Genomic DNA, 26,717 nt, shown 5'->3' on the forward strand with positions numbered 1-26,717 from the left:
ATGAAATGAAGAACTTAATCATCAATTAGGGTGATCTTTTGCATTATCTTATTTAATATATTCCATCACAGAGGACATTGCTTCCCTCTAATTCTCGCCATGATTGTGCTGTTTCCTTTTCCGCAGTGATTGAAAAATGTGACAAAAACACCCAGAAGCTGCTGAGGGTTCAGACGGTTAATATGTTGTTGGCTATTTTTTGAGACAAAATGCTGAACACCTCTATCTCCAGCTTTCTGGATTGTGAGCATTTGTTGCTGTATCCCACGTGATGGGGAGATGTCAAGAGTTCTGTCCTGCTGGTCAAGCCAAACCAGCAATTTGAAGCTGTCACGTTACATTCAGGGACATGGTGAAGGCAATTTTTCACCTTCTTCTGACAATAATGTTAAAATGATCCCTCTGGAAAAATAATAATTTCACATAATAGTTTTGACACAATGGTGCACCAGCTCTAAATTAAATACACACCAAGAGAGGTAACAATTCCTTAATTGGATCAGTATTGGTTCTAGGCACCATGTCGACTATGATGACCCCATATACTTTATGACATGGATGTGAAGTACATCTATAAAAGGCTAGAGGATAGGGAAAGAATAAGACTAATGCCACCAATGTGTGATACAACCGCAGGCTCATATTCAAAATTAGAAATTAAATTTCTAATTTGACCATGATTAAATTATAATGAGTGTAAGGAGATAATGATAATTACCTAGTAATATACCTCACTGTTGCTCAGGAGGCTTCCGCACACACGTCTCATCACACTGTTCAGCCAAGGAGGTTTGAAACCATTATCAGACATTACGTCACCATCAGGACAGACGTTTTTAATACGCCTTTCACTTCTGATTAACAACACTGTAATTGGTTCCTGGTGAATTAACTATTTTTAATCAGTGTTTTATGGTTGCAAGGGAATGGCCATTTGCCATGAGTTGTGACTGCAAAAGCTATTTAAGTGAATAAAGTAAGATTTTGTCAAACAAATTGATCCTGTGGTCAGAAATACATTTGATGAATTTCAGTTTAAGACTCAAACACTGAGAGAAAGGCCGGAGGTGGAAGGGAGAAAGCAAGACTGGCTTCCCATTAACAGAACAATAGTCTGGTATGCAGCAGTAATGATGACGTTAATTGCTTGCTAAACCAGTTTTCCACTAAACTGACTACCCTCTGCAACAGCCTGACTCTCTGAAAGGGTTGTGCCTGTGAAATGACACATTAACGGTAGCTGTTGCTGCAATTAAATGCGAGATTCCTGCCACTGACCCTCTTCCACACCGTTAACGATTTTATCCCCAAGTGTGCAGAAATCAATACAGTGCTACCAAAATAAATTCATTCATATCTGCAGGGCTTATTTTTGAAATCACCGTCTTCTTTGGATTTTGAAGTTGTTAACTGTAGAAATGTGTGACTGAAATACATGTTGTTGTTCTGTTTATAGACATTTTTAATGAAGGTTTTACACTTTCTTACCTCTATTGCACAAAAATAGGTGTTAAAGAAATAGTTTGATATTTTGGGAAGGGCTATTATTTTCTGTTTGATGGAGAAGATTGATATTTCATGCATGCCTGTAAAAAAAAATATGAAAATGCAATGAGCCGCTTAGCTTAGCATAGCTTAGCTTAACTTAGCTTAGCTTAGCACAGAGGCTGTAAACATGAAGAAAATAGCTACCAAAGGCAATTAAATCCACCTGTCTGCTAGAGCTGCAGCTAATGATACTTTTAATCGTTGATTAATCTATTGATTATCTTCTTGATAAATCGATTAGTTGTTTGCTATGTAAAATATGAGTAAATGCTATAAAAAATGACGGACAAGCAATGCTTATCAATTATCAAAATAGTTGGCAATTAATTAATGCTTGACAGCTAATTGATTAGGCAGTTAATTGATGCAGCTCTACTGCTTGCACATCTAAATCTCCCTAATTACCATGTGCAAAGTTAATTTATTTAATCCATACAAAGACAAGTGTAAAAACATTTATTTTATGTTTCTTGAGAGGTTATATGCTTGACTGTTTAACTCTCTGGAGTCCACACAAAGTCCAAGAATAGAGGCAGAAGGCTCTTTCCTCCCCTACTTTCACCATTTATGCTAAGCTAAGCTAACTAACTGTAGCATTATGTTCCCTATAACATATGAGCAGCTCCCAAAATGTCAAACTTTTCTTTTGACAAAGCGATGTAATTAAAATTTATGAAAACTGCTAGTGAGAAATTCTTTTTAATACACACAATCCCAGCACTGTAGTTACCGAAACGTCCTCAGTCGCTCCGCCATGTCTCCTCCATCTGCCCACACCCACTGCACTCGTAAGACAAAGCTCCAGAGCCACGCGGTGGAAAATGACTGCTGGCTGGCATTAAGGTGGTGAAATGGTGGTCATTAGACATCGTCATTATCATCAAAATCTCATCAGATGACAGAGATACTTGACTTGAGAGATTAGTAAGGTGTGTGCGTATGGAGTGTGTGTGAGTATTCAGGCCTGTGAGAGTAAAATAAGAGGCGATAGCTTTGTTCGTTGTCATTGGATGCTTTTAGACTGCTAAACCTCGAAGAAAAGCAACTTCGCAACTTTTATGTATTTGGGATACATGGTGATGTTGGTATCAGCATCGTTTTTGGGGCGATGAAGGTGAATTGACAATGACAAGTGACTGACAGTGACATGTGGATGAGAGCTGTCAGGCTACTAAAATGTATGGTTTTGTTTAAAAATGGCATGTGTTGCTTTTAAGTTGAAATACTTTTCGTGTTTTGCCCGTGTACATTTTTTTAAAAGAAGGACTTTATTGTATGACTTCCACGTGATTCCTACATCATCAGTCTTTTAAATAGCATGTTATTATTGCACATCATTCCTGTACGTATGTCCCGGCTGGGTTCTCCACTTTCTGCTAGACTCAGCATCCATTCTGTCAGTCATTGATAAACACAAAGTAACCCAATAACACCACCAACCCCTGGCAGTCATGTGAATAAATGCATGTAAAATCTCTGATGGAGCTGGAAATACAGAAAACTGAGCATGTGGTAAACATAGTGATACAGTGTATTTTAACCAAAACCATGATTGTAGCTCTGGTGCCAAAATGTAACAGAACACTGATTAAAAACAAACTTAAAGTCAAAGTGAGACTTAAGTCAAGAAATAATACAATGAGAACGACTGACATACATTTCCTCCGTCTACTCCAGCCTCTGAATGTGGGCTTTTGTTCCCCTTTTGTTAGAGCAGAATCACACCTACAGTAAACTGCCATTAAACAAGGTGATAACAAAGCACCGTTAAATGGGGTGATAACGCGCCTACTTACTAGACGGTGGAGAAGGTCCCTACTGGCCTATATGTACGGGAGTGATAACAAGACATTTAATGGGCTGATAATATCAGAACTGGGTGTGCCTGCACCTGTCACCGTGATAATAAAACACCTATTTTACTGCAGAACAGACCTGATTTTCTCTGCAGTTAGCTGGAAAAAATATGTGCATATCAGCAATCGGCCAAAAAATATTGCCATATCAGTAAAAATCCACTATTGTGCATCCCTATTATCTACTGTGTCTCTTTATAATGCTAAAAACTACAGTCCAGAGGAACAACATATGGAAACTGCTGCCATTTACGCTTTCAGCCTTGGACACAAATGGTTCTAAAGTTTATTTGTTTGGCGTGTAAGTTAATTTTCATACTTCTGTTGCACATAGGAACAAACAGCTTTGATTATTGGACTTCATTTGGGCAGCTTTCATCCTGCCAGTTCAAACACTTCAGCAGCATATTGCTCTAATCAAACCCTGTTTCATTGAGTGTGACCTTCAGCAAAGCCGGATGGATTTTTTTTACCTTTTTACTTTCTCTGGTGGCGTTCATATTAGAAAGAAAAAAAAAATAGCTGAATTTTGAAATCCATTCATGGTGCGGATTTCATTTTGCATCCAGTTGCTATAAAAGTCTGTCTGTGCATGAGGCACTAGTGGGTATTAGAAGTCAAAAAGCTGTTTTGATGTTATGTCCTGTAGTGGCTTTGGCTTCCTATTCCTTATCCAGCACAGAAATAGTGAGACTAAAATATAAATAAGGTGCAAAATGTGTGAATCACAACCTACAAGTGTATTGTAAATGTACCCCAAGCCACAGTATCAATCTTTCTTTTCCTTCTGGGGTTGGAAATGTAGCAACAAATCAGCAAGATACAAAACCACACATCAGGATCTTGCAAAAGTAATTTCTTCCTCCATCTTTAGAATCTCTGGGGTAGGTACATAATCCAATGTTGACAGTGGAGAAAAGCAAAAAAAACAGAATAATCTAAGAATAGCTCTCATAAGCAATTTAGAGTGACAAACTTTGAGATTTGAGAGTGGTGGAGTACAGATGAAACAGCATAGTTAGCTTTGATCACCACAGAATCCTGTCTTTTATTACCTAATTATAAAGTTAAGACTTGCCTCCCCTGTCAGAATACCTCACACACCGCTATTGTGCAAATGAGATTTTGTATCTCCTCAGATGCTAAATTTATGTATTCAATTATTTTGGTAAATTAAGCCGATGGTTTTTGTGCTTTGCGCTGCAGAAATCTGTCCTATTAAGTCGTAATCGAGCCCTTAAAGTTTGATATTCTTTTAATAGTGTCAGAACATTTCGAATCATTACAAAAATTTACGAGTCATTTATTTTGATTGTAGTGCAGCGACCTGCGTTATTGTTCCTTACTTCAAGACATCGACGCTCATTTCCAGAGTCAAGGCAAACACTGCTGAAAACAGGTTTAAATATTATGAAGTAAAATAAAAGGCTGCACTTAGATGTGAAGAATTTTGAAGAAAGGCTGATTCAGGCGAGTTTTCACTTCCCGTTTTGACTCCTGTTTCCTTGCAGCTAATGTAGCTGTCTGTGTTTGCTAATATATTCGCCGACATTAACATTCGTTTGGTGTATTTTGACATCAGTTGCGGTTTGTTTATTCAACCTGTTTTCTGAAACTTGTTTTGACAAGAAAATGTCAGAGAACCACGCAGAATAATCACGATTTGACACTCCTCCTCACTAACAAGTACTGTATCCAAACACCTCAAGTAGAAAAAAAAAAGTGAAAGAAGGGTACAAGAGAGAGAGAAAAAACATCTCTTCAACATTTGTATGAAGGTTGTGTAGTGGGTTTTTTTTTTTTTGTACAGAGAGTGGCAAGGCAAAGAGGGAGGTTAAAAAGTCAAAGTGAGCAGAAGGAAGTTCCTTTAAGAAAGTCACATTTCTCCAGCTTTTACAGTGTTTGACAGCGCAGTCATATTTCATCGAGCAGCTAGCAGGGACTCAGCTGCGGCGCGCCTGGTGGAAGTCTGCGAGTTTCTCAGCTGTGACTTTCTTCCGAGCTGACAGACAAAATTTGTGGCATTTTGCTGTCACCTTATCGATCTGCCTGGTATCGCTGTCATTTAAGCAAACTCCTCCAAGGACATGAACCAATCGACCCGAGGAGATGAGAAAAGATCGCGGCCGCCGGGGCACGCGCTTTCACTTTTTCTTTCTCGCGGTCTGTTTCTCTATTTATCACACATTCACGCTTTAAAAAAGAAAAAGGAGGCTCAGGTTTTAAGCTGACATCCAGCCATCCATTCATCAGCTATACACACTTTATCCTGCAGAGGGTCGCGGGGCTCTGGAGCCTGTCGCTGCTGACATAATGTGAGATGTGTGCTACGCCATTGGACGGACCGCCAGTCCAGCACAGGCCCAACACAAAGACACAAGCCATGCACATTCACACTCACTCCTAGGGACACTTCAGAATAATCAATTAACCAACCACGCATGTCTTTGAACTGTGGCAGGAATCTGGAGCACCTGCAGAAAACCAATACAAGCACAGAGAGACCATGCAGACTGCACACAGAAGGTTTAAACTCAGAACCTTCTTGCTGGGAGGCAACAGGGCTAACCACTGTGAGAATTACAAAACACACTTCAAAAGGTGCACCAATGTATAATTTCTATGAACAATGGATCAATTGTCATATCAAAGGAATAGTAATGGATCCAGAGATAATTATCACCCAACGCTCACTGTTGCTCATAAAGGCCCACAATTTTATCGTTTGCTTTGGTTGCAGAGCCCCTCACCAACCTTGTTTCCAGTCATAGCAGACAAAAGAAATCAATGAAAAAACTGAATACAATAAAGCTTCAAGTTGGGCTGCAAGGTGGATCAGTGGTTAGCACTGTTGCCTCGCAGCAAGAAGGTCGTTGGTTCGCGTCCCGGTGAGGACACCTGGGATCTTTCTGCGTGGAGTTTGCATGTTCTCCCCGTGCAGCGTGAGTTCTCCTTGGGTTCTCCATCTTCCTCCCACACAGTCCAAAAACATGCTGAGGTTAATTGGTGGTTCTAAATTGTCTGTAGGTGTGAATATGAGTGTACTTGGTTGTCTGTCTCTAAGTGTGGCCCTGTGATAGACTGGTGACCTGTCCAGGGTGTCTCCTGGGATAGACTCCAGCCCCCCATGACCCTAGTGAGGATTAAGCGGTGTATAGATGATGGATGGATGGATGGAAGCTTTAAGTAGCTACAAAGTCAGACATTTTATGACTCTAAATGAATGCAAACAGTAGTTGGCTTTTCACTGCAGTAGAAAACACTGCAGGAAGCATCTCTTCAGGAAGGTAACTGCATATCAGACCTACGTGAGCTGCAGAAAGAGCAAGCAAGAGCCTGATCAAAAGCAAGAGCTGCAATTTGTCAGCTTTTTTCTTTTTTGAAGAAGTTGAAATAATGAGAAATTCTGGACAAACTTTTGTTTTATGATCTAGTAAAGCCCCTAAAAAAACTCAGACGCTGGCTTTGTTGTGCTTCTCTATCACAAAGTGAAGCAGGGAGTGCAAATTCAGCTACTTCAGGTATAGAATAATTGTGCACAGACAACGGGTTAAGCTGGACTCTGTGTTTACCTGTAACCACACAATGCCTTGACAGAGAATCAGAATTCTGCCTTAAGGTAGGACTTTATTTAAAGCTGTGTGCTGCCTTAACCAGAGCCCAGTCTGGGAGAAAACACCACCTGAGAGGATCTGTTAATGCTAACATAGTCCCCAAATTGTGTTTAGTATAGAGCAAAGAGCCACAGATTGGGCCTTAGCTAACCTTGAACATATGCTGTAATACTTAAGGTAACCAGAATTTTCCCCGTAACATTAAAGGCATCACTCACTGTCAATATAAATATTGTCTCATATCTGCAATAACTCTTACAAGAACATCAGCTGCTGGCACATTACTGACACTCACAATTCTGTATCTGTTGGTGACAACGTGGGCAATATTTACCGCCTCTATCTCTCAGGCTGCACTTGTCATTGTCCTCGAGTGTAATAGATACAAACACACATGCAGACCTACATTCACACACAATCGTCTCTTCCGCTCCATCTCCGTCTCTGACCGTTTGTCTGGCAAATTACACTGATGACTTTGGACATGGGTTCATTGGTTCATGAGGATTCTGACAGCCCGCACTGTTGTGTATTTGTGATTACCCCGATACTCGTGCGCCTCCTCTTGCGTGGGTGTAACGGCAGACACAACAGCATTATGATTAGTGCGTTTCATCTGCAGGAGTGTCCCGATGACTCTCAGGATGTGATGGAGATTTTAGCTCCACTAACTGTTATGTCTGCTTCATTCACTTCCTAAGCTGATGAGAGACCGAGCCGGCTGAATAATTTAGACGTGTTGAGGGGAAGATGTTTTATTTTGGAAGAAACCAAATTTTCTCAGCTTTATTTGGCTCTCTGCAGTTTCTCTCTGATCTTGGATGGTTCATTGCTCATTTGCGAACACGAGGAAGCAGTGAAAGAGACTAAACATGAGAGGTCCAAATTAAAGTACAGACTGCAAAGCCCTCTGGAGTAGACTTCTGATTTTTGCCCGTATAAATAACCCTTATTTTGCTTGACTTGAGAGGTTTATGTTCTAACCTTATCTTTCTGCTGAAGCAGAGGTATATTTTCTGTGCCATTTGTCGCCTGTTTGTCAGCACGATTATGCAAAAACTACCAGGCTCAGTATCGTGAACTTGGTGGAGAGGTGGATTACAGGAAGAAAAAGTACCCATTAAATTTTAGTGCAGATCTGGATCACTTCCTTTAAAGCTGCAAGACAGGGCCTTGGCCTTGGCAGAGGACTGTGCTTTCTGAGTGCCCTTGTAGTTATCAATATATATCAATGTGTGAATTATTTGCAGTGCTGGCCGTGTGGTACTGGGGATGTCAGTCTGACTGAAATACTTGCATATTTCAACAACTAGATTTCCATTAAATTTTGGACAGACAGTCGTGATAGATCCTTTGTGATCCTCTGGCTTCCCCACTGTTAGGTGTTCAGCTGTATATGTTTGGTGAAATACCTCAGCAGTTGTTGCATGGATTGCCATTAACTTAGATGCTGACGTTTATGTCATGTACTTTTGAGATCATTAAATGGTATTACTTACACCGATCTGCCAGAATAGTAAAATCACCTGTCTAATATTGTGTAGTTCTCCCATGTGCCACCAAAAGGATTCTGACCCTATTGAATCAATTCCTTGGGCTCTTTTTTGGGTTCCTCAAGCAGTTCCTGAGCAGTTTTTGTTGTGACTAACCATTAACTGATTAATTGCCATGAACAATTTAACAGATTAAAAGTATATTAAATGAAAATGTACCTGGTGTCTTGGTATTTTAATGAATGGGAACACTGCAGCTTGTTGGCTGTGTTTTAATAGTTTAGCAACCAGAACAGGCGGTCGTTCAGACCTCAAGCAGTTTTGTTTTGGCAAGCATAGAGCATTGTTGGGGTTTATCTGACAACGGGCACCATGACACGGATGTCTGTGGCAAGACTGACTTCCTGTAAATCAGTGTCCATTGTAACTGAGCCTTTAGTGTCTGTGGTTAAATATGGTGTACAGAAAAATGGCTGCACATCCTTTGTTTTAACGATCATGAGGATTGATGGATAATGTGATCGACTATTGGTTGAGAACATTTTTTAAAATTTGCCTTCCAAGTAGTATGTGCCAAAGTAACAGAACCCAAGGTTTCCCTACAGAACGCTGCATTGTAACAGTGACCTTTCAGTGGTTCTCATGTTGTGGCTTGTAGGTGCATATTTTACCTAAATTAACAAGTCAGAACTTTAATTTGTCAAGAGCTTGATTTATGATCCAATAGCTGCAAACAAATAGTTCAGTTCATTTGCTGTAATTTAGCATGTTCACAAATTAACACGCTGAACATCTCAGTCTAATATGAAGATTAACAAATTCTGTATCTAGATAAATGAAAGAAAAGCCTCTGCTTTTGTCTGGATCTTAGAACATCCAAGAGCATCTTGTTGCTTGATCTCAGTGCTCCCTCTGGGGTATAATGATGCAAGAGTTCTGCTTAATAACATGGTGCCAACCCATGTAGAACCTTTAAAACAAACAGCAAGCAAAGTGGAGCCTGACAGAGCCATTAATATAGCTGTTGGCTCCTAATTCTGTTAAGACAGTAAACAGTTTTTAATGAAAAACAGAAGCGCAGCAGCAAATAGTGAAACCAACAGCCAATGGTCAGGTTATAAATGAGTGATAACTATGAATAATTGGGCAAATGAAAGGTGTGAAACAGATGAGAACATACACAGGAAAGGATAATTGTCATATTTACATTCACAGGTTTTCCCATGGCTGAGTAGCACTTGATCACAGTGTGACTTATTTCCCTCACTGAGTAAAGGTCTGCGGCTGTCAGCAGAAACAGAGCGATCGTGTGAGGAATAAACAAATAGGAATATGAAAAACACCACCACTTGTCAAAGTATATGCTTTCATCTCCCAGGAAGGCAGTGCCAAGCACTAAAAGTGGATGTCATTGTTTCAAAGAAAGCTTTTGCCCTCCTTTTTCTCTCCTCTTTTTTTTTTTCCTGCATTCCCTTTTCTAATTCAGCTGATGGACTTTGGTCCAAAGTAAACAAAGGCTCTTTAGCACCCTTGCACAGTTCAATGTGCTGAATTATTGACTTGGTTTTTTCAAAGAGGCAACGCATAGCTTTGTTTCTCACGGCATGGGGGAGAAGCAAGGAGAAGAGTGTCTCATGGTTTTTCATGTGGAAATGTAAAAACCCATTTCTGTCCTCTCTCCCTGCCTGTGAGCAGGGGATCACTGCGCTGTCAGATTATGGCTCTCTGGATGGCTGCATGTATTTTTGGGACGGATTTAAAGGTCAATCTCATGCACAACAGTTTGCTTGTGTTATTTTTATCCCCTAGCAATACACAGCATCAACCAATTTCTAATTTATGACCGTGGGGCATCGCTCATGCTTCGGAGCTAATACTAGAATCATCAAGCCGCGGTTGGGGAGGTTTTCTGCAGCGCATACTGTATGCAGCTGTACGCCAGCTATATACAGTACCGTAGCTCGTTCATTTGCCATTTCTGCTCATTTGCAATGCAGTAGCATTATAGATATTATGTGAAGGCATCCTTAATCCCTGCGTCTGCATTTGATCTCTCCGCTGATTTGTGTGAGACTATGATGAGCATTTTCATGGTATTTCACTTCCACAAAGGAATCTTTTTTGTCAAAAGAGTGGTTTAGCATACATTTGCTTTCTTTCCTAAACTTGTTTATAGAGGAGCTGCAGGGATGTTTAGTTACCTTTAGACACAGCCAGGATAGTCGTTTCCTCTCTTCATGCTCAGTTACAGTTATGGCTACTGGCTGCAGCTTCAAATTCAACATTTAAGAGAGTGATATTGATCTTCTCTTTTAGCTCTCAGCTAAAGATGGAAAACAGATTTCTTAAAATGTTTAGGTATTTCTTCAAATTGATTAGCAATGATTTTTCCATGTTATATTGCATATTCCATATCCTCATCCTACGTAGAGTACCAACTATTCTACATATAAAGAATTCATGGGCTTGATTGTATAAATGCTGTATGAGAAGCTTTTCAATCCACTGAAGGATACATTTAAAAGATACTGAGCATTGGAAGCTTCGTTCTAAAAACATCAATATCAGCCTTCGTTTCATCTTGTTATTCTGCCATCATGTTTCCTTACTTTATCCTCGTGCTGTCATGTTCCGCTGCTAGTATGCACATTCATTTTTCAATAAAATCCATCCAACACAGCAGCAGTCCTAACATGTTGGTTTAACCCAAACTATGAGCGATGTGTTCAGTCTCCCAACAGTAATGATGCTCTATTAAGTCCTCATTGTGATCATGTGTAGTACACAGCAGAAGTGAGTGAAGCCCTGCGTGATACCACTGAAATTTTAAATGATTCAACATTGTATGACCTTAAACTAATTGCTTCACTTCTAAGTTTAACAGTATGGTATTTGCTCTTATGTAAAAATAAACACTAATTAGTTTCAATGACGTACGTAAACAATACATTCCCCACAACAGGAACCCAGTGCAACAAAAGTCATTACTGAAATTCAGTGTCAATACTTTATGTGTCCACCCTTATTGTTGATGACAGACTCTTCTCAACGTGGAGGATGCCAGCGTTGCACAAGTTTCTGGAGAGATGTTGTGACGATGTTTCTTTTAGCTGCTCTTTCCTGGAGGCTTTGTGTTGCTCTGCCTTTCCCTTTAAAATACCCTCAAGGTGTTCTGTTGGATAGAGGCATACTTGGCCAGGTCATAGTGTTCACTTTTTTTCTTCTTTAGAAACTCTTGATTTCATTTGGCAGTGTGTTTTGGATGTTATCATGCTGGAATATTCCTCTTCTGCCACGACTCTGCAGACTGAGAGTCATCTTGGCAGCCAGTATTTTGATTTATCCACAGGAACTCATGGCGCCATCAATAAATGTCGTCCCTCCAACACCTTTTTACACTCAGGCAACCCCATATTATCGCACTCCCACATCTGTGCTTCACTGTCAGGACTATGCATTCACTGGGATAGTTCTGACCAGATTCATGCCAAACGCGCTGAACTCCATCTGAGCCAAATAGTTATCCTGGTCTCATTGACTAAAGAATGTGGCCCCAGTATCTATCAGGCTTCTTTTCATGTTCTTTAACAAAATGTAATCTTGCAGTTTTGTACCGAGCAGGTGTTTTTCTTGGATGCCATGTATCAAGCCTGACATTATACAGTGTCCATTACACTGTCTGAACTGTTGTAGAAACTGATTTGCAAGTCTAAAGCTCTTGAAGGTTGGCTTTTTCAGACCTAGTTTGTAACAGTAATGCACTGTCCCTTGACGTCGTTATAGGACGGCCTCTCCACCACTGATTAGTGTTAGTATGGCTCGTGCTGGACCTCTTGATTACCGCTGTTAAGTAAAGTTGCATAGGGCTGTACTCCTGCTGTGTGCTGTATAACAGCTAATGTGTTTCTTTTTCCTATGTTCCAGGTTATCTATGCACTGAACACAAAAAACGATGAACATGAGGCAGCCATCGCCACTCTGAAGGAGGCACATGAAGAGGAGGTGCAGCAGATTCTGTCTGAGACCAGAGAGAAGATACTACAGGTTTATACTTACTCTATACCACTATATTTCTATTGATGCTGTCGTAGGAAAAACAATACTTCCTACATTTATATATACAGTATATTTTAAATGCTAGAAGCAGACAGGACTCATTACTGTTTGGTTTCTTAACATTTAGGCTTGAGGGATGCAGATACTTGAAGGAAAGAGGCAATAGCTTTGTGACTGTAGTTTAGATAAGTGAGGTGATCGATCTCTGCTTCCTCTGAAGAATGAATAAAAGCATTTCCTGACTTCTGGATTGACTGACAGCTCATGAATTACAAATAGTCTTTTTCTGGTTAAGTTCATGGAATAGCAGAGAGAAGTTTTGGTCTCATTTGCATCTGTAGGAGGAGGCTTTGATTCTGTTTGCACTATTGATTTAAGACAGGGTTTAAATAGCTGAAAGGACTGTGTATAGAAGACTCAGGCGGTCAAAGGCCATATGCTGGTCATTCAGTCAAGATGAGACAGTATCACTGTACATCTTCCAGTCATCTATAGCAAAACTAAATCTGGAGACTCTCAGATGGCAGCCGATCCACTGTACGACTCAGACTCCTTTTCAAAATGAGCTCATCAATGTTTAATCAGCTGAATTTTAATTATTTAGTCTGTATGTCATCACTGCTAATGAAAAGGACTTGCTTCTCTGTGAGCAATGTGACAAATCTCGATCAGCTAAACTTACATACACAGACTTTTTTCATGCTGTACCACTGTACAGCGTCCCCCTGAAGGCAGTGTTTACTGCTGTGGGTTGAATGCAACATAATTCATTCAACTGGACCTTTTTAATCCCTTAATTTTCACTTTCATTTGTTTATCATTATGAGGAAAATCAAGGCCAATTTAGAAGTCTGTGCACATCAGCCAATCCATTCAAAAATGCAATTTAATTAAAGCTGAAATCCATGCTGTTTGTCTACTTTTATATACTTTCAGGCCTCTTATTTGGACTGTTTGAGAGCGTAATATCTGAAGATAAAGTTTTGCAGAGTTTGAAGGATTTCTTAACACTGTGACAAAAGGCAATTTTTGAGCATTTTCTGCACCTTTAATGTGCCACATGTGGCAACATTTCCACACTCCCAACTATGAAAACAACACATTTGGAGGTCACGGTTTACCCTAACTGAAGCTTACTCATTTGTCCCAGTACAAGAGCAAGATCAGCGATGAGATGGATCTGAAGAGGCGGATCCAGTCTCTGGAGGAGTCCATGGAGCTCCATGAGAGGATGAAGAGGCAGGCGCTGGCCGAGTTCGAGAGCTACCGTCAGAGAGTGGAGGACATGCAGCTCTGCACCGAGGCTCAGGTAGATGGAACAATGACGTGATGTCTGTGTGTCTGAGGCAGCTGGACCCTGCAGTTACAGCTCCAGGTCATCAGTATTGTGTTGTCTCTCTGTCCTGCTGTGAGGCAGGAGAGTCTGTCTTTGTCAGCATCACCTGCTTCACTTCCTTTTGTAGTAGCTATCAGGGCTCTTTAGATCTTCTCCAGCTGCAACTTTCGCTGCATCATAAATGTAATTTCCATCAATCCTGGTCCTGCCAGGCTATGTGCAGGTCAGAGGGAGCCCAGAGGATGGTGGCAAGTAGTTTTTGGTAGCTATTTGGTAACTAATAATTAACACCACAAAAGCTTGATTTATACAAGTATTGACGTATGCACTCTAACAGCGTGGTTACAGCAAGTATACCAGAAGAGACTTCACCACATGAATGTGAGAAATATGAGATGCCAGAATTTATTGAGCGTTTGGTGCAGACTCAGACTCCATGGGTGCTCTGACTGAAGCTGCTGCAGCTCCTGGAAGAGTACTCTGCAGGAGGGTGTCTGAGCCTGACCCGGGAAGGAGGCCTGAGTCCTCTTGAAAGGGGGAGCTGGGGTGGTGATGGGTGCCTGCAAGGCAAGGTCGAGGAGAGAATGAAGAAAAGGCTTGTTTTTAAATTAATTTAAGCCTAATAGAAGGTAATAGAAAGCAGTGATTGGATGATTTGGGTGAATAGAGTGATGGGAGGATGGAGGAGAGGCTGGACCAGAGACAGAAAAGCTCATCTTCATCACCAGACTACAATGAACTTCCAGTTGCAGTAGCTGGTCCATAACTATTCATAAACAGATGAGAACTACACAAAATCGCATAGCGCTTGCACTGACCAGGTTTTAGGTTGATGCTAGAACACCTCACAGTGCCTTCTGTGTGATCTTAAGTGTTCAAATCCCTGGAGCTGCCTGCTTCTGTCGCTGCGATTAAACACAGGGAACTATGGATAAGTCCACTGGAAAGTAACTGCACCTGCCATTATTACGTAGTGGCTATTTCCACAGATCACTTGGTGTAGTTACAGTTGGGACAAGTAAAGATTACAAATACTTCTGCATAAACTTTTCAACATGTGCCTGGACTGCATGTCAATGCAAACAATGCATTCTCACTTCGATATCCAATAACTGTCTCCTGTGCCCAGGACACATAAATGGGACTGAATGTGAATTAGTTTCTGCACCAGTTGTTTGTTTGTTATTTTGTTTACTGTACAATTTGCAAGAAAAGTAGTTAAATCTGAATGCTAAAATTCTATAACAAAACAAAATCAGTGTATATTAACATTGTTAGCAGTAATACTTTAGCATGAGTCCACCACATGAGATTTAAGTTCTCTATGACGGGGCTGCTGGATGAATCGGCAACAACAAACCTTTGTTATTTGTGGTTCATGGCAGAGATGTGCGGCTACTAGTTTGATGGTGTAAACTGTATAACCGTGTTATTATTTATCAATACCAGTAGTTGAAGACTGCATAGATAGATAAATATATATTACATGAATAGATAGATTTATAAACATGAAGTGTGTGCAGCTCAAAGCTACAAAGAGAGGAATAAAAAAAACAGCTGAATGGATGTTTGTGTATGTTTTTATGACACTCAGAGAAAGAACACGCAGCCACACAAAGGCTCAAGTAAATTTATGTGTTTGTTCTCATCGGAGTGCAGCAACTGATGATGTTACTTGTGATTGTTTCTGACCTTGATGAATCAAAGAAAGTCCTGAGCTGAAGTCAGTCCCAGCTTTCACCTGCTCTGTCCTCTGCTTGTGTGCCTGCCTGTGTTTCTGGACGCTTTGAGCTTGTGTGCTGACATAAGTTAGTGCAAGTCACCGTTCGTGTAATTATCTGCTGCCTTAGTGAATGAATGGCTCGTTGCAGACTGCAGCCAAATTAAATGAAAGGCATGAAAATGTTTATGTGAATCTCGCAATGAGAGATGTTCATTATGTGCATCACGTACTTCAGGATGCTGTGTGTTTTTTGTGATCAGCAACTGATCATTGTTGAATAATGATGCCAGTAGGTACCCAAGTGATGAAGGAAAACTCCTGATAATAACATTCTGCACCAATGCTGTGTATACTTGATATATTTGGACAATGACCTTCAGAGTGCTTCATGATCAGATGCTTTCTGTTTAGTGTGTTTCAGGGCCAATTTAGAGCATGCAGGTTGGCAGCCAGAAGGTCAGAATCCCCCAAGCAAATACATCACCAGCCGACTTGGATCTTTTAAAAAGTCACCCGCTGTGTAAGAAGTCTACAACCCATAAATCAATCCCCCTGTTAACTCAGTCTTTCCTTCCTGTCTTCTTTGGCAGCACACACAGCGTGTGGTGTCCATGTCAAGGGAGGTGGAGGAGATGCGGCGGTCCTTTGAGGAGAAGCTACGTACTTTCAGCCAGGCCCAGGCCCAGTTTGAACAGGAGAAGAAGGTTGCCCTGGAAGAGCTGAAGGCTCAGCACAGACAAGAGATCCAGGAGCTCCTTCGCAGCCACCAGAGCCAAAACGCAAACTACAGTAAAGATCAGGAGAAACTGGGACAGCTCCATAAAGCCGAGGTAACACACTAACTACTGCAAAAGTAGAACAGCTCCTCAAAGCCAAAGCAACAAACTAAACCACTACAGGGAGGACCAAAAGAAAGTGGGACAGCAGTGATTACTAAGTTATCAATGTGTCAGCGTTCACTACACACGTTTTAGGTTGTCATCCTGTTGCTTTTGGATTATTTAGATCAGTTCTTAAACTCTACCAAATCCGAGTTCTCCTTCACATGTTGAGCTTTTGTCTACAGGTGGATTCTCTGACGGAGCGGGTGGAGGAGCTCAAACAGGACAAGAAGAGACTGGTGGAGGAGTACGAGGCCAAACTGAGCAAGGTACAACACTGTAGAGGACATTGCTTGCTTTCAAACATTGCAAACAACCTAGGGGACTGATTGTTTCCTGACAGCTTATGGGGTGAAGTATGAAGCTGTAATTCGATCTATGCAGTGGATTAAACAGCTATATTTTGTGGATACATTCATGTAGTTGACACCTATATAAGTTTATGATTGCATGATGCTTTCAGCGGAGGCCATCTTGTATTAGATGGACGATTATAGAATATTATAGGTGCACATATTCATGTTTTAGTAAGATGTGTATGATTATTATTTTTCCACTTATTAGGTCCAATCTAATCTAAGATCTAAAAATCAGACCAGATTTCAGGGTGAACTTTTGTCTCGTTTTGCTGAGTCACATTTGGGAATTTCTGCTTTTCAAATGTGTAATAGCGTTACAAGAAAATCCAAAGATTTAAAAGGTGTGCACCTGCTTGCCAGTATCTCATCTGGAAATATTCCAAGTCATCAAAAAACAAGCTCTTTTAGGTGTTCTTATGTAAGTTGTGGTTAAAAAAAAAACGTTCTCGTCAACTATAATGTTGATGAGAAATGGAAGGCTGTGAACTGCAGATTTGTTTACAACTTGCGTTAAATATTTTAGCACAATTGCATAATGATTCCATTCAATATGCAGATCCAGTTTTCATGACTAAAAGGTCCACGGTTGAGCCACAGTGATTAACAGTTTTACATCTTCCTGTTTGTCCCCAGGCTCAGGCCTTTTATGAGCGCGAGTTGGAGGCCATGAAGAGAACCCAGCAGCTGACCGCCGACAACCTGTTGGCATGGAAACGCACCGAGGCCGAGCTGCGGCGGGAGTTTCAGAGTCAGGAGGCGGCGCTCCAGAAGACCCTCGGAAAACTGAGGACTGAGCTGGCCAGGGTAACAGATGAAGCTCGGGAAAACCGGGAGAAGTCCCACAAGCTACAGGCATCGCTCACGGCTGCAGAGAGCTCCGTCAAGGTTTGTGTGAATCCACAACGATGCTCTCGCTGTGATTAAACGATAAAGACTAGACAGGACGAGGATAGTGGAATGGTTGAAGAGCACGCTGTAGTTTAACTGAACAGTCTTTCTATGATGGCCCATATTTCAATGCAGTTTTTATTGATAGGCTGCAAAGTTTTACCTCTGTGATAGATGGTAAAACAGATATAAAAATAAAATGGTGTATGGGATGAATTTAGATAAAATGGCCACCACTTTATGTGGATAGTCACTTGTAGATTAAATTGCAACAAGCAGATGTTCAGTAAACTGTCCGGCCTTAGCCTGAGTCTTTTTCTTAATATACCCAGCTCTTTTCAGATGTTAAAGCTGCTATTGTTAGTATTTTGATATCACCATTGGAGCAAATAATTCTGTTTAATGTGAACAAGTCTGCCGGCACTTCCTGTCTATCAGGAGTATTTCAACAGTATTTCATTTCATCACTGTTTTGCTTTTATGGGCTTCACCTTTGCTGTTTTAGTTCAGTCCCAAGTTTGCTGTTTCGAGCCATAATAGACAGCTATTTCAAGAAAACAAACGGCTGGTTTCTAGACCAACTGTGCAGCTGACAAAGTTGGCAATAATGTGGGAAACATAGTGGAACATTTAGCAGCTAAAGCAAGATATTTCCCTCAGGAGGTGGTGGAACCAGAAGGAGAGGGAGAGTTCCATTCATCAGGTGGACAGAAACTTGCTCCAAATCAATGGTCGCTGTGCTCACTGTGTACCTAATGTGCAAATGCAAGTTGGCAGTCATGAGGTGATGATGTGTGAAATCAGTGCCAACTCGCTTTCTGCAGGTAACTAAGAGGAGGAGCAGATCAGAAGTTGGGGAGCTAATGAAGATCCAAGTGATCAAAACGTCTTTCAAGTGTGCTCTATACTTAAAAAAAAATAATTTGAAGCCCTTCAATGTTGTGCTGTTTCATAACCTACCTGCATTCTGAATACAGATAATGCTGCTCCATGCAGTGTACAAGCAACCTGACACATTACTCTAAAAACTTTACATCTGAGACAAATGGACATTTTTTTATGTCATTGGTCAAAAAAATTCACAATTACCTTTCAGCATATTGTAATTTTAGTGGTCTGACAGAAAACTTCTGCTCCTCCTCCACATTCAGGCTTTAGAAGATCTAGCCCCGAATAGGACTTCGGCCAATCACAAGTCTTTTACGAGAAGGGGCGTTCCTATTGGCTGTTTTATAAATGCATTTCTTGGAAAGATTGATTAAACCACTGAAAATCCTGCTGGACAAGTTGCTGTTCTAGCCTTGGCATCAACCGTACACATGTTAAAGAAACCTCAGAAAGGGGAGATGGACTCATCAAAGAGGGAGTCTGACAATAAACCCAATGAAACACGTGTCAGTATTGGTGAAGTGCTTCAGAGATGGAGAGAACTTGGTGATTGCATCGACCTCAGGTTGTACTGCGAGCTCGCTGCTTTTCTCCTGGACACCTCTGCAGCTCTCATCCCGTCTGCTCACTTAAGCGTAGCCAGATATCCTGCCTCAGGTCACGCTGACCCACTCTTACCCTGCCACACCTTAGTATCTGTATCCATTACACTCTTTAACTCAAAAAGTTAAGAGAGTGTGTGTAACAAACAAGAGGTGATTTTGAGGACATTCAAACTGTAGCGATAGAACTCAAGCACTGGCCTCAGGTCTAAACCTGTTGGCTCCCGCTGCTACTGTTATCTCAAAATTCTTTACAGGCCCACAATTTTTTTCAGCGAAAACAGGGCAGTTATTTTCATAGAAATGACACTGTATAAGCGCTCCAGGATCACAGTCTCGATAGGGATGATTGAAATGAAGTAATAGGGCTACTTGTACAGTTTAATCAGTCAGAGTTCCTTGCACTTATGAAGCATGTGCATATGCCTTTGCCTGTCAAGTGGGAAGGGCTAAGAACAGACAGAGGAGATCTGCAGGAAGAAGGCAGCTTCTACTGCAGCTTTTTACGTACATTTAACAGCCTAAATGCACAGCACTGCTGCGTACCACTGCCTTACCGCCTCACCAATCACTCTCCAACATGTACATTTTGTGTGATCGCAAAAATAGCAGAACTGTTTATTTCCCAAGTAGATTATTTTTTCAGCTCTACTTCTTGAGTTCTGTAAGGCCTTTGGAGTAGACTCACATGATTATCTCCACCGTTGAAAATAAAGTTGACATGTGCTCCAGGGGAATTGGTTAAGTAGGTCTGTTTTGTTGTTTTGACTCGCTTCGAAGTTTGTGTGAAATTATCGCTGATTGCACAGAAGACAGGAAGAGGTCTCCCCTACTCAGACTTACTGAGAGTATGATCAAGGTCAGCAGTGGCTGTGGTGTGCCTGAAGTTAATAATTTCATTAGTTATCAGAGCAATTAACTGTAACCCAGATAAAGAAGCAACAACAAAGCAGAGAGCTTGAAACCGACTTCACTTGACAGCTTTTCTCATTTGATGCAAGATATAAAACAGCAAAACAGACATCAGAGGATGGAAACAATTTGATCCTTGGCTGTTTTAGTCTTTTGTACGCCACATAGCTGATACGTTGTGTTGCTGTGAAGGTAATATCACAATAATCTCCTAATAACTGCCTCAGTCTATGAACATATCTCTTAATCCCTCAACTCCTGCTGTGAGTTCATTGTTGCACGATAATAGATTTTAATTTAGCGTTAGCTAGCGCACAGCAGACGTTTTAATCTTTGGTTCGATTTTCACGTCATTACAATGTACATCTCGCTTCTCGGTAACAGTAGGGATGTTTTTAGACTTCTCGCTAAATTTATTTTGACTCTGGAAAATTAAAATGTGACACCGAATCAAGATGTTGCCTAGTCTCAGGATGCATAATTAGTGTACCAGCACACTTCATGGGGAGAAATAGTTGCATCAAATATCGACTTAACTCCAGTGTAAAGCACTCGTGGTTGATGTCAGGATGCTACAGCTTCTTGCTTCACTGTTCTCTGTCATCCTCTTTTAGCTTATGATTTATTAGGCAAATCTCCAGAGAAATGCAAGCAAATGATCGCTTGGAGTAACCCAGACAGACGTAATTAATGGCTGACTGTTCGCAAGCTTCCGTTGGAATATGCATGCCAAAACTTACAAATTATCCCCCAAGTGAAATCCTCCACTGAAGCTGTGTTAAATTGCTACTGTCACTGTCTTTGGACTAAATGCTTCATTCTCAGGTAAAGCTTATCTGGACTAGTTGGTGGACGCTTTGAAAAAGATAAAACAGTAAATCATCGGAAGCACAGTTTTCTCCGGGCCTTTTAAATGTAAATGGCAATGCAGGACCCAGCCAGGTCCAATAAGGATGATTGACAGAGGTGAGGCTGTGCGTGAGAGCGTGTGTGATTCTGTCAGAGTTTAAATATGATGAGGGGTGAATCAGCTGTAATGACTAAATGTCAGCACAGATACATCAACAGAGATACAATTAATTAAAATGTTTTACACTCCTATGCTAACATAATTCACACAGATGTACACTATGCTTGTGGGAACCCCCATTAACAGTATGTTTTCACCACACAAGAATTGCTCTAACTAATTAGAATTGTCTGTGTTGCCATCCATACTCCATTGTTGTACAAAAACTATTAAATCATGTAGATAGGACACACAGTGGCATTGGATTATGTTCCTTACAAGTAGGGATGCTGTATTTCAGTGAGTCACATCACATACTTTATGCCTAAAATACTCAATAGTATTTGATGGTAAGTTATTGGGCTCTGCTTTTTCATTTGGCTTCCAACCAAAATGTGCCCACACCATTGCTGGGATGTCTGGCTCCACAGCTAAATCTATGTGTTAATGTCAACGGACGCTCATCAAAATGCAGTGTGTCGAGTATTGAAATTATAGTGCCTCTCTGGTCATTGATTAGCCCATAAAAACTCATGTCTGCTTATCAAACTGACATAATTCTTCATGTATTTTTCATGAAGCTAATCCCCTCCCCAGCTTTAAATGCCTTTGATGTAACTTAACAACTCCTTCAGAATGGGCAGGTCTATGAAGTAGGTAAGAAGGTTCTACAAAGGGCCTTACAGTGTGTTTCACAGTGCATGCATAAAATAATCAATAGTGTGTGTTAATCCACAACTGAAAATGGTCCATAACAAATACACTTTTTTTATTTTTGTAGTCCACTGAAGTCCGATTTTTTTAATCTGCTGGAAACTCCATTCTATACATGTGCTATAGGTCATATCTGCATATTCCATGCATATGCAGTACTAAAGAACATTTGCATTATTGCCCTATGTAGCGCAGTCACTGAGTGAACTTAGATAAATCATGAAGTTAAATCCCATGGACTATGACAGACTTACTGCAGCGGAGAGTGTAACGCTGGCCTAACTTAAAAAATTAGTAAAGAAAGAGGTGGAGCATGAGTAGCCCTCAAGCCATGCCAATATATGTTCTGTGAAAGCAACCTTAAGACTCAATGCTCTCTAAACAGGTCATTTATATTATCATTTACCCCTGTGCAGTTGTTATGACCCGGAGAAGAAGCTACAGAGACCAAAAAGAATATGCGTACCAGGCTGTAAACATGTTTTTTTCTGCCTTAAAGCTGTCCATTCTATGAGGACAGACTTACTTTTGGAGCCAGCCTCAAGTGGCCATTGGAGGAACTGCAGTTTTTGACTCCTGTTCTGGCTTCATTGTTCAACCCTGGATGTTGCTGCTTGGTAGAAAACAAATGAGCTTGGGGCAGAAAGCAACAGAGAAGTGATAAACACAAGTGTATTTCTGCCTGTCTGGATACAAGTGCAGAGAACACACTGTAGGAGAGATTGAGGGTTTAAATTACTTAATATTTCTCTCTTAGCACAACATTTACAGCACTGAGAAGGGAATCCACTGCCAGGACAGGCAGCACATTGGCCTCACTAAATGAGCCAGAGACAGCAGCTTTCAGCTAAGTAAATACCAAAAGGAGGACTCACTTAAGTGTAGCAGGACTGAAGAGCAGAAAATGTGTGTTGGCATTTCCAAGATTCAGCAGCCAGAACCTGGAACACCGAGGTGTATACTGTACAGTGAGGCTGGCGGGTGAGACAAATCATCGAGTGCTGGGGGAAGCCCAGGGAACCGAGTGGTTATGAGAAAAAATGTTGAACACCACTGGACTTATCCTTTAATCTTCGAAATGTCCACACTTTTCCAAAATGTCTTCTGGACAAAAATGTATCAGGTCAGTTGAGTCCACATGTATACAGACATGGTGATACACACACACAAACATGCCTCACTTCTGTCCGTCATCCTCACTGGACTTGAATCCTGCATTTCCACAAACAGCTCCATGTCTAACCCCTTCCTAACCCAATTCTTAATTTAACCCTTGAGCCAAGTGTTTATCCTAAAACAGCTTTTTGAGGAAATGAGGACTCCACTAAATGTCCCAGTTTCCCAACAGCTGTCGCTTTCACTTAACTCCTATTGAACCCTCATACCATTAACATAGTCATAACTTTTACCCTCCTAATAACCTGCCCAAGCCTGAGCTTTACCATACCTAGTGTTAACCTTCACCATAAAAATTCATCTTACTATAACCTTCAAATGGCTCTTTGAAGAAGGGAGATAAAAAAAAAAAAAAAAAATCGAACCCTTGAGGCCTAAAACTGAAAACGTTCCTCACAAAGATTTACAGGATGGATGAAACATTCTCTTTTACCCTTGTGGGTTTCTTATCTAAACCTGGTGGGCACAAAGTGCAACTACCCACCATGGGCTCATCAGGGAAATCAGCATACACACACCCTCTCACACACACACACTCTAACTCACTCACACACATCAAGTCTAATTTGCGTGATTCCTCAGTGGTTATCATCATACTGAGGTTTCATTGTCTTAGCCATAGCAGCAGTAATTAAGTTTGAGGCAGGCTGTTTGATGGGATTGAAAGATGTGAAATTGCCTCTCATGAGTTCTTACAGAGTGCTAAATCACACAGCTACTGTACTCTCACTGGGTGAATGTGTGTGTGTGTCCTCATCAAATCTCTCCCTGAAGTCTAGTTCTTATTAATTGAGCAGCAGTCCGCATTTACATTCCTGATCTCCAGTATTAATAATATGATACCAATGTTTTTTATTATGTAAGTTTGACAAACTAGCCATGGAAATCTGAGATTCCTGGAAACTCATTAAAACTGTGTAATTAAAATATGCTAAACTAAACATGTATCAGCTGCTTTTTAGTTACATGTTGGTTAAGATGCAGATGATGTTTCCTTTATTTCAGTAGCTGTATATTTTATGTTGTATGTTTCAAACTATGCTTTTGTCCTTCTTTAATAAATGTGCCTCACAGTCTCTTAATTGCTACAAATACGAATATATATTGCAAATTTTAATTTTATGGTTGACTGTTTACAGTTAACTTTTTAAAGGTATTAATGCCCGCAGTCGCATAGCTCTGAGACTCTTTGACTCTTTCTGCTTATTTTTGTACCTCTATTATTTTTAGATTAGCTGTATTGACACCTATAATCACCACTTTTTTGCTCCAAATGGAGCAAATTGAGTCCTCCGTGTTTTTGGGCTTTCCTTTTTCATTTGGCTTCAAACCAAAATGTGCCCACATCGGTGCTGTAAGGTTTGGCTTTGCAACGAAATCCATGATGTAATGTCAATAGATGCTTAGTTAAATGCAGCCAGTTGAATATTGAAACTGAAGTTCCGCTCTGGTTGGTAATTTAACCCCTAGAAACTCATCTTTATGTATCAAAATGGCATTTAAAAGTTGTGTTTTTTTCCATAAAAAAATTATAATTTCCTGCCTTGAAAAGCTTCAGAAGTAACTTCTTTCCTACTTTAGATGACGGCGCACATGGACACAGCGGCCCCTTCAGGAGACAGCGAGAGTGAGCGTTTAGTGTTTTATCCCAGACGTACATTCTGTAAAACTTACAAATTAAATGATCCTGAAGAAACGCTCTCTCATCTTGCCTGTACTACCCTGTATGTACAGCAAAATGACAATAAACTTGATTTGATTTTGATTTGATTCAGAATGTGCAGATCTATGTATTCTCTGCCTCTATCTCCACTCATCCATCTGATACTCGCTGCAGTTCAGCACACCAGCTCACCTACAACTCCTCTCAAACACTGTAAAACTACTCTACACTCCACTACTACTACTGTAGTGTTGGAGTGATTCAGCCGTACATGTTTTTATTGGAAGCAGTTGCTGAAGAAGAATAATGATATAGAAAGCTGCATTCCTTCAAGATGCTAGGACTGATTGTTGAGTTCTGATACATATGAAACTCTGGAAGTCTGAATCTGGTTTTAACAGTCATCAGTACACTACAATTTCTAGATGAAAGTTCATCCATGGTGTTATTACTTGCTTTGTTTATATGTCTACTGACATAATAAACATTACATGGATCTGTTAATAAGGTATAAAACTTGATTTAATAGCCTTGAGATGAACAATTTCTCTATTAAACCACAGAAAATAGTGGAAATCATGTGGAAATAGTAACTGACTAATGACACTTCAGTTAGTTCAATTCAACCACCTTTATTTTATCCGATTCTAACCGTTATGGGATAATATATATGTAGCGCTTTTTAAACTAAACTATGTTCTACAAAGGACTTTGCAATGTGTTTTCACCCATTAACATACTAGCACACCACTAGTGGCAGAGTTGTCGTGCAGGGTTGTTATCGGGGAACTTTGGGTTCAGCGTCTTGTCCAAAGACTCTTTGAAGGATCAGAGCCAGTCATGACCAATATCTGACAGGTACATGGGCAAAAAGTGCAACAAGAACCTTTGTTTTTACTGTATTTTTACTCCAGTCAGTCCATCAGAACCAATAAATGTTTCCTCTAACAGTTTAGTAACTGCTCCCTTATTTCTTTATATCTCTTTTACCATTTATAAATAATAAATCAATAAAGTTTTATTCTATTCTATTTTATTCTATTGTATTCTATTAAACCTGCAATAACTGAGGACTTTGGCATTTAGGTGCAGGAGAAACAAGCCGTAAACAAAACACTGACATATCATCACTTTTAAAGTTCATATGATAAACTTGTTCGGAAACACTCGCTTATTTACACATCTAGAAGTGATAGAGCAACATTATCATTCATTTGGAGCCATGTTTCCGGCCAGCTGATGAATCTAAGTCTAATACTCACTCTCATGTAGCCATTAGGAGGCTAAGTGGTCCAGTAGGTTCACCAGCTGCTCTATAAAGTGTCTGGAAATGTGGGTGAAAACAGCTACCTGCTGGAAATGAGTGAGAGTTGAACCACAACAGTGATGTGATAGTGACGTACATCCATCTGTTCATGCACTGGAGTCGCTCAAACAGTGGCTGGATTGTAAATGTATTATTTCCCCTTCTGACTCTGGCTTTCAGTTCATTTACAGACTTCTTGGTGTGTGTTTTTTTTTTCTCTTGACTCAGATGTGGCTGCCTTGTCCTAACACAGTTTTCATTTGTCTCGTCTGTTTTCTGTTGACTTGACTCATCTGCAGGACTTAACCAAGCAGCTGGACGAGGTGACCCAGAACTCAGAGATTGTAGAGATCCGTCAGAAGGAGGCTGAGTGTGAACTAGAGGCGGCCAGAGACCGAGTTCAGCAGCAAGCAACTGAAATACTCCTCAAAGCCAGTAAGACCCTCAACCTCTTCCCTTCTTCTCTCTTCTCTTCTCTTCTCTTCATCACCCTCAAGATGCACCCAGGGTTTGTCGTGCAAACGCATCAAACACAGCCCACAAACAGCCCTCCTCTCCTTATCTAAGGCATCATGGCATGTAACGCTTTAATAGCGTATTGCTGTATATCCAAGATAATGGTGTTCCCAGTCCCTCGGAGGCAGAGAAGGCCCTTCTTACATCAATTATGCCCAGTTTAAAGTGTGGGTTTGT

The 26,717-nt window shown here is 40.6% G+C and overlaps 1 protein-coding gene across 1 annotated transcript in view; it reads left to right on the top strand.

Moving 5' to 3' along the window:
• Positions 1-26,717, top strand: part of fam184ab (family with sequence similarity 184 member Ab) — a 187,250-nt gene that overhangs the window by 58,386 nt on the left and 102,147 nt on the right. The window contains exons 2-7 of the mRNA XM_008289174.1: positions 12,436-12,555; positions 13,718-13,876; positions 16,217-16,456; positions 16,693-16,776; positions 17,500-17,751; positions 26,324-26,459. Coding sequence (XP_008287396.1) covers positions 12,436-12,555; positions 13,718-13,876; positions 16,217-16,456; positions 16,693-16,776; positions 17,500-17,751; positions 26,324-26,459 — 991 coding nt within the window. The remainder of the gene's footprint in view (positions 1-12,435; positions 12,556-13,717; positions 13,877-16,216; positions 16,457-16,692; positions 16,777-17,499; positions 17,752-26,323; positions 26,460-26,717) is intronic.

The sequence above is a fragment of the Stegastes partitus genome, unplaced genomic scaffold (genome assembly GCF_000690725.1).
Source record: "Stegastes partitus isolate 25-593 unplaced genomic scaffold, Stegastes_partitus-1.0.2 Scaffold597, whole genome shotgun sequence".
Taxonomy (NCBI): Eukaryota; Metazoa; Chordata; class Actinopteri; family Pomacentridae; genus Stegastes; species Stegastes partitus.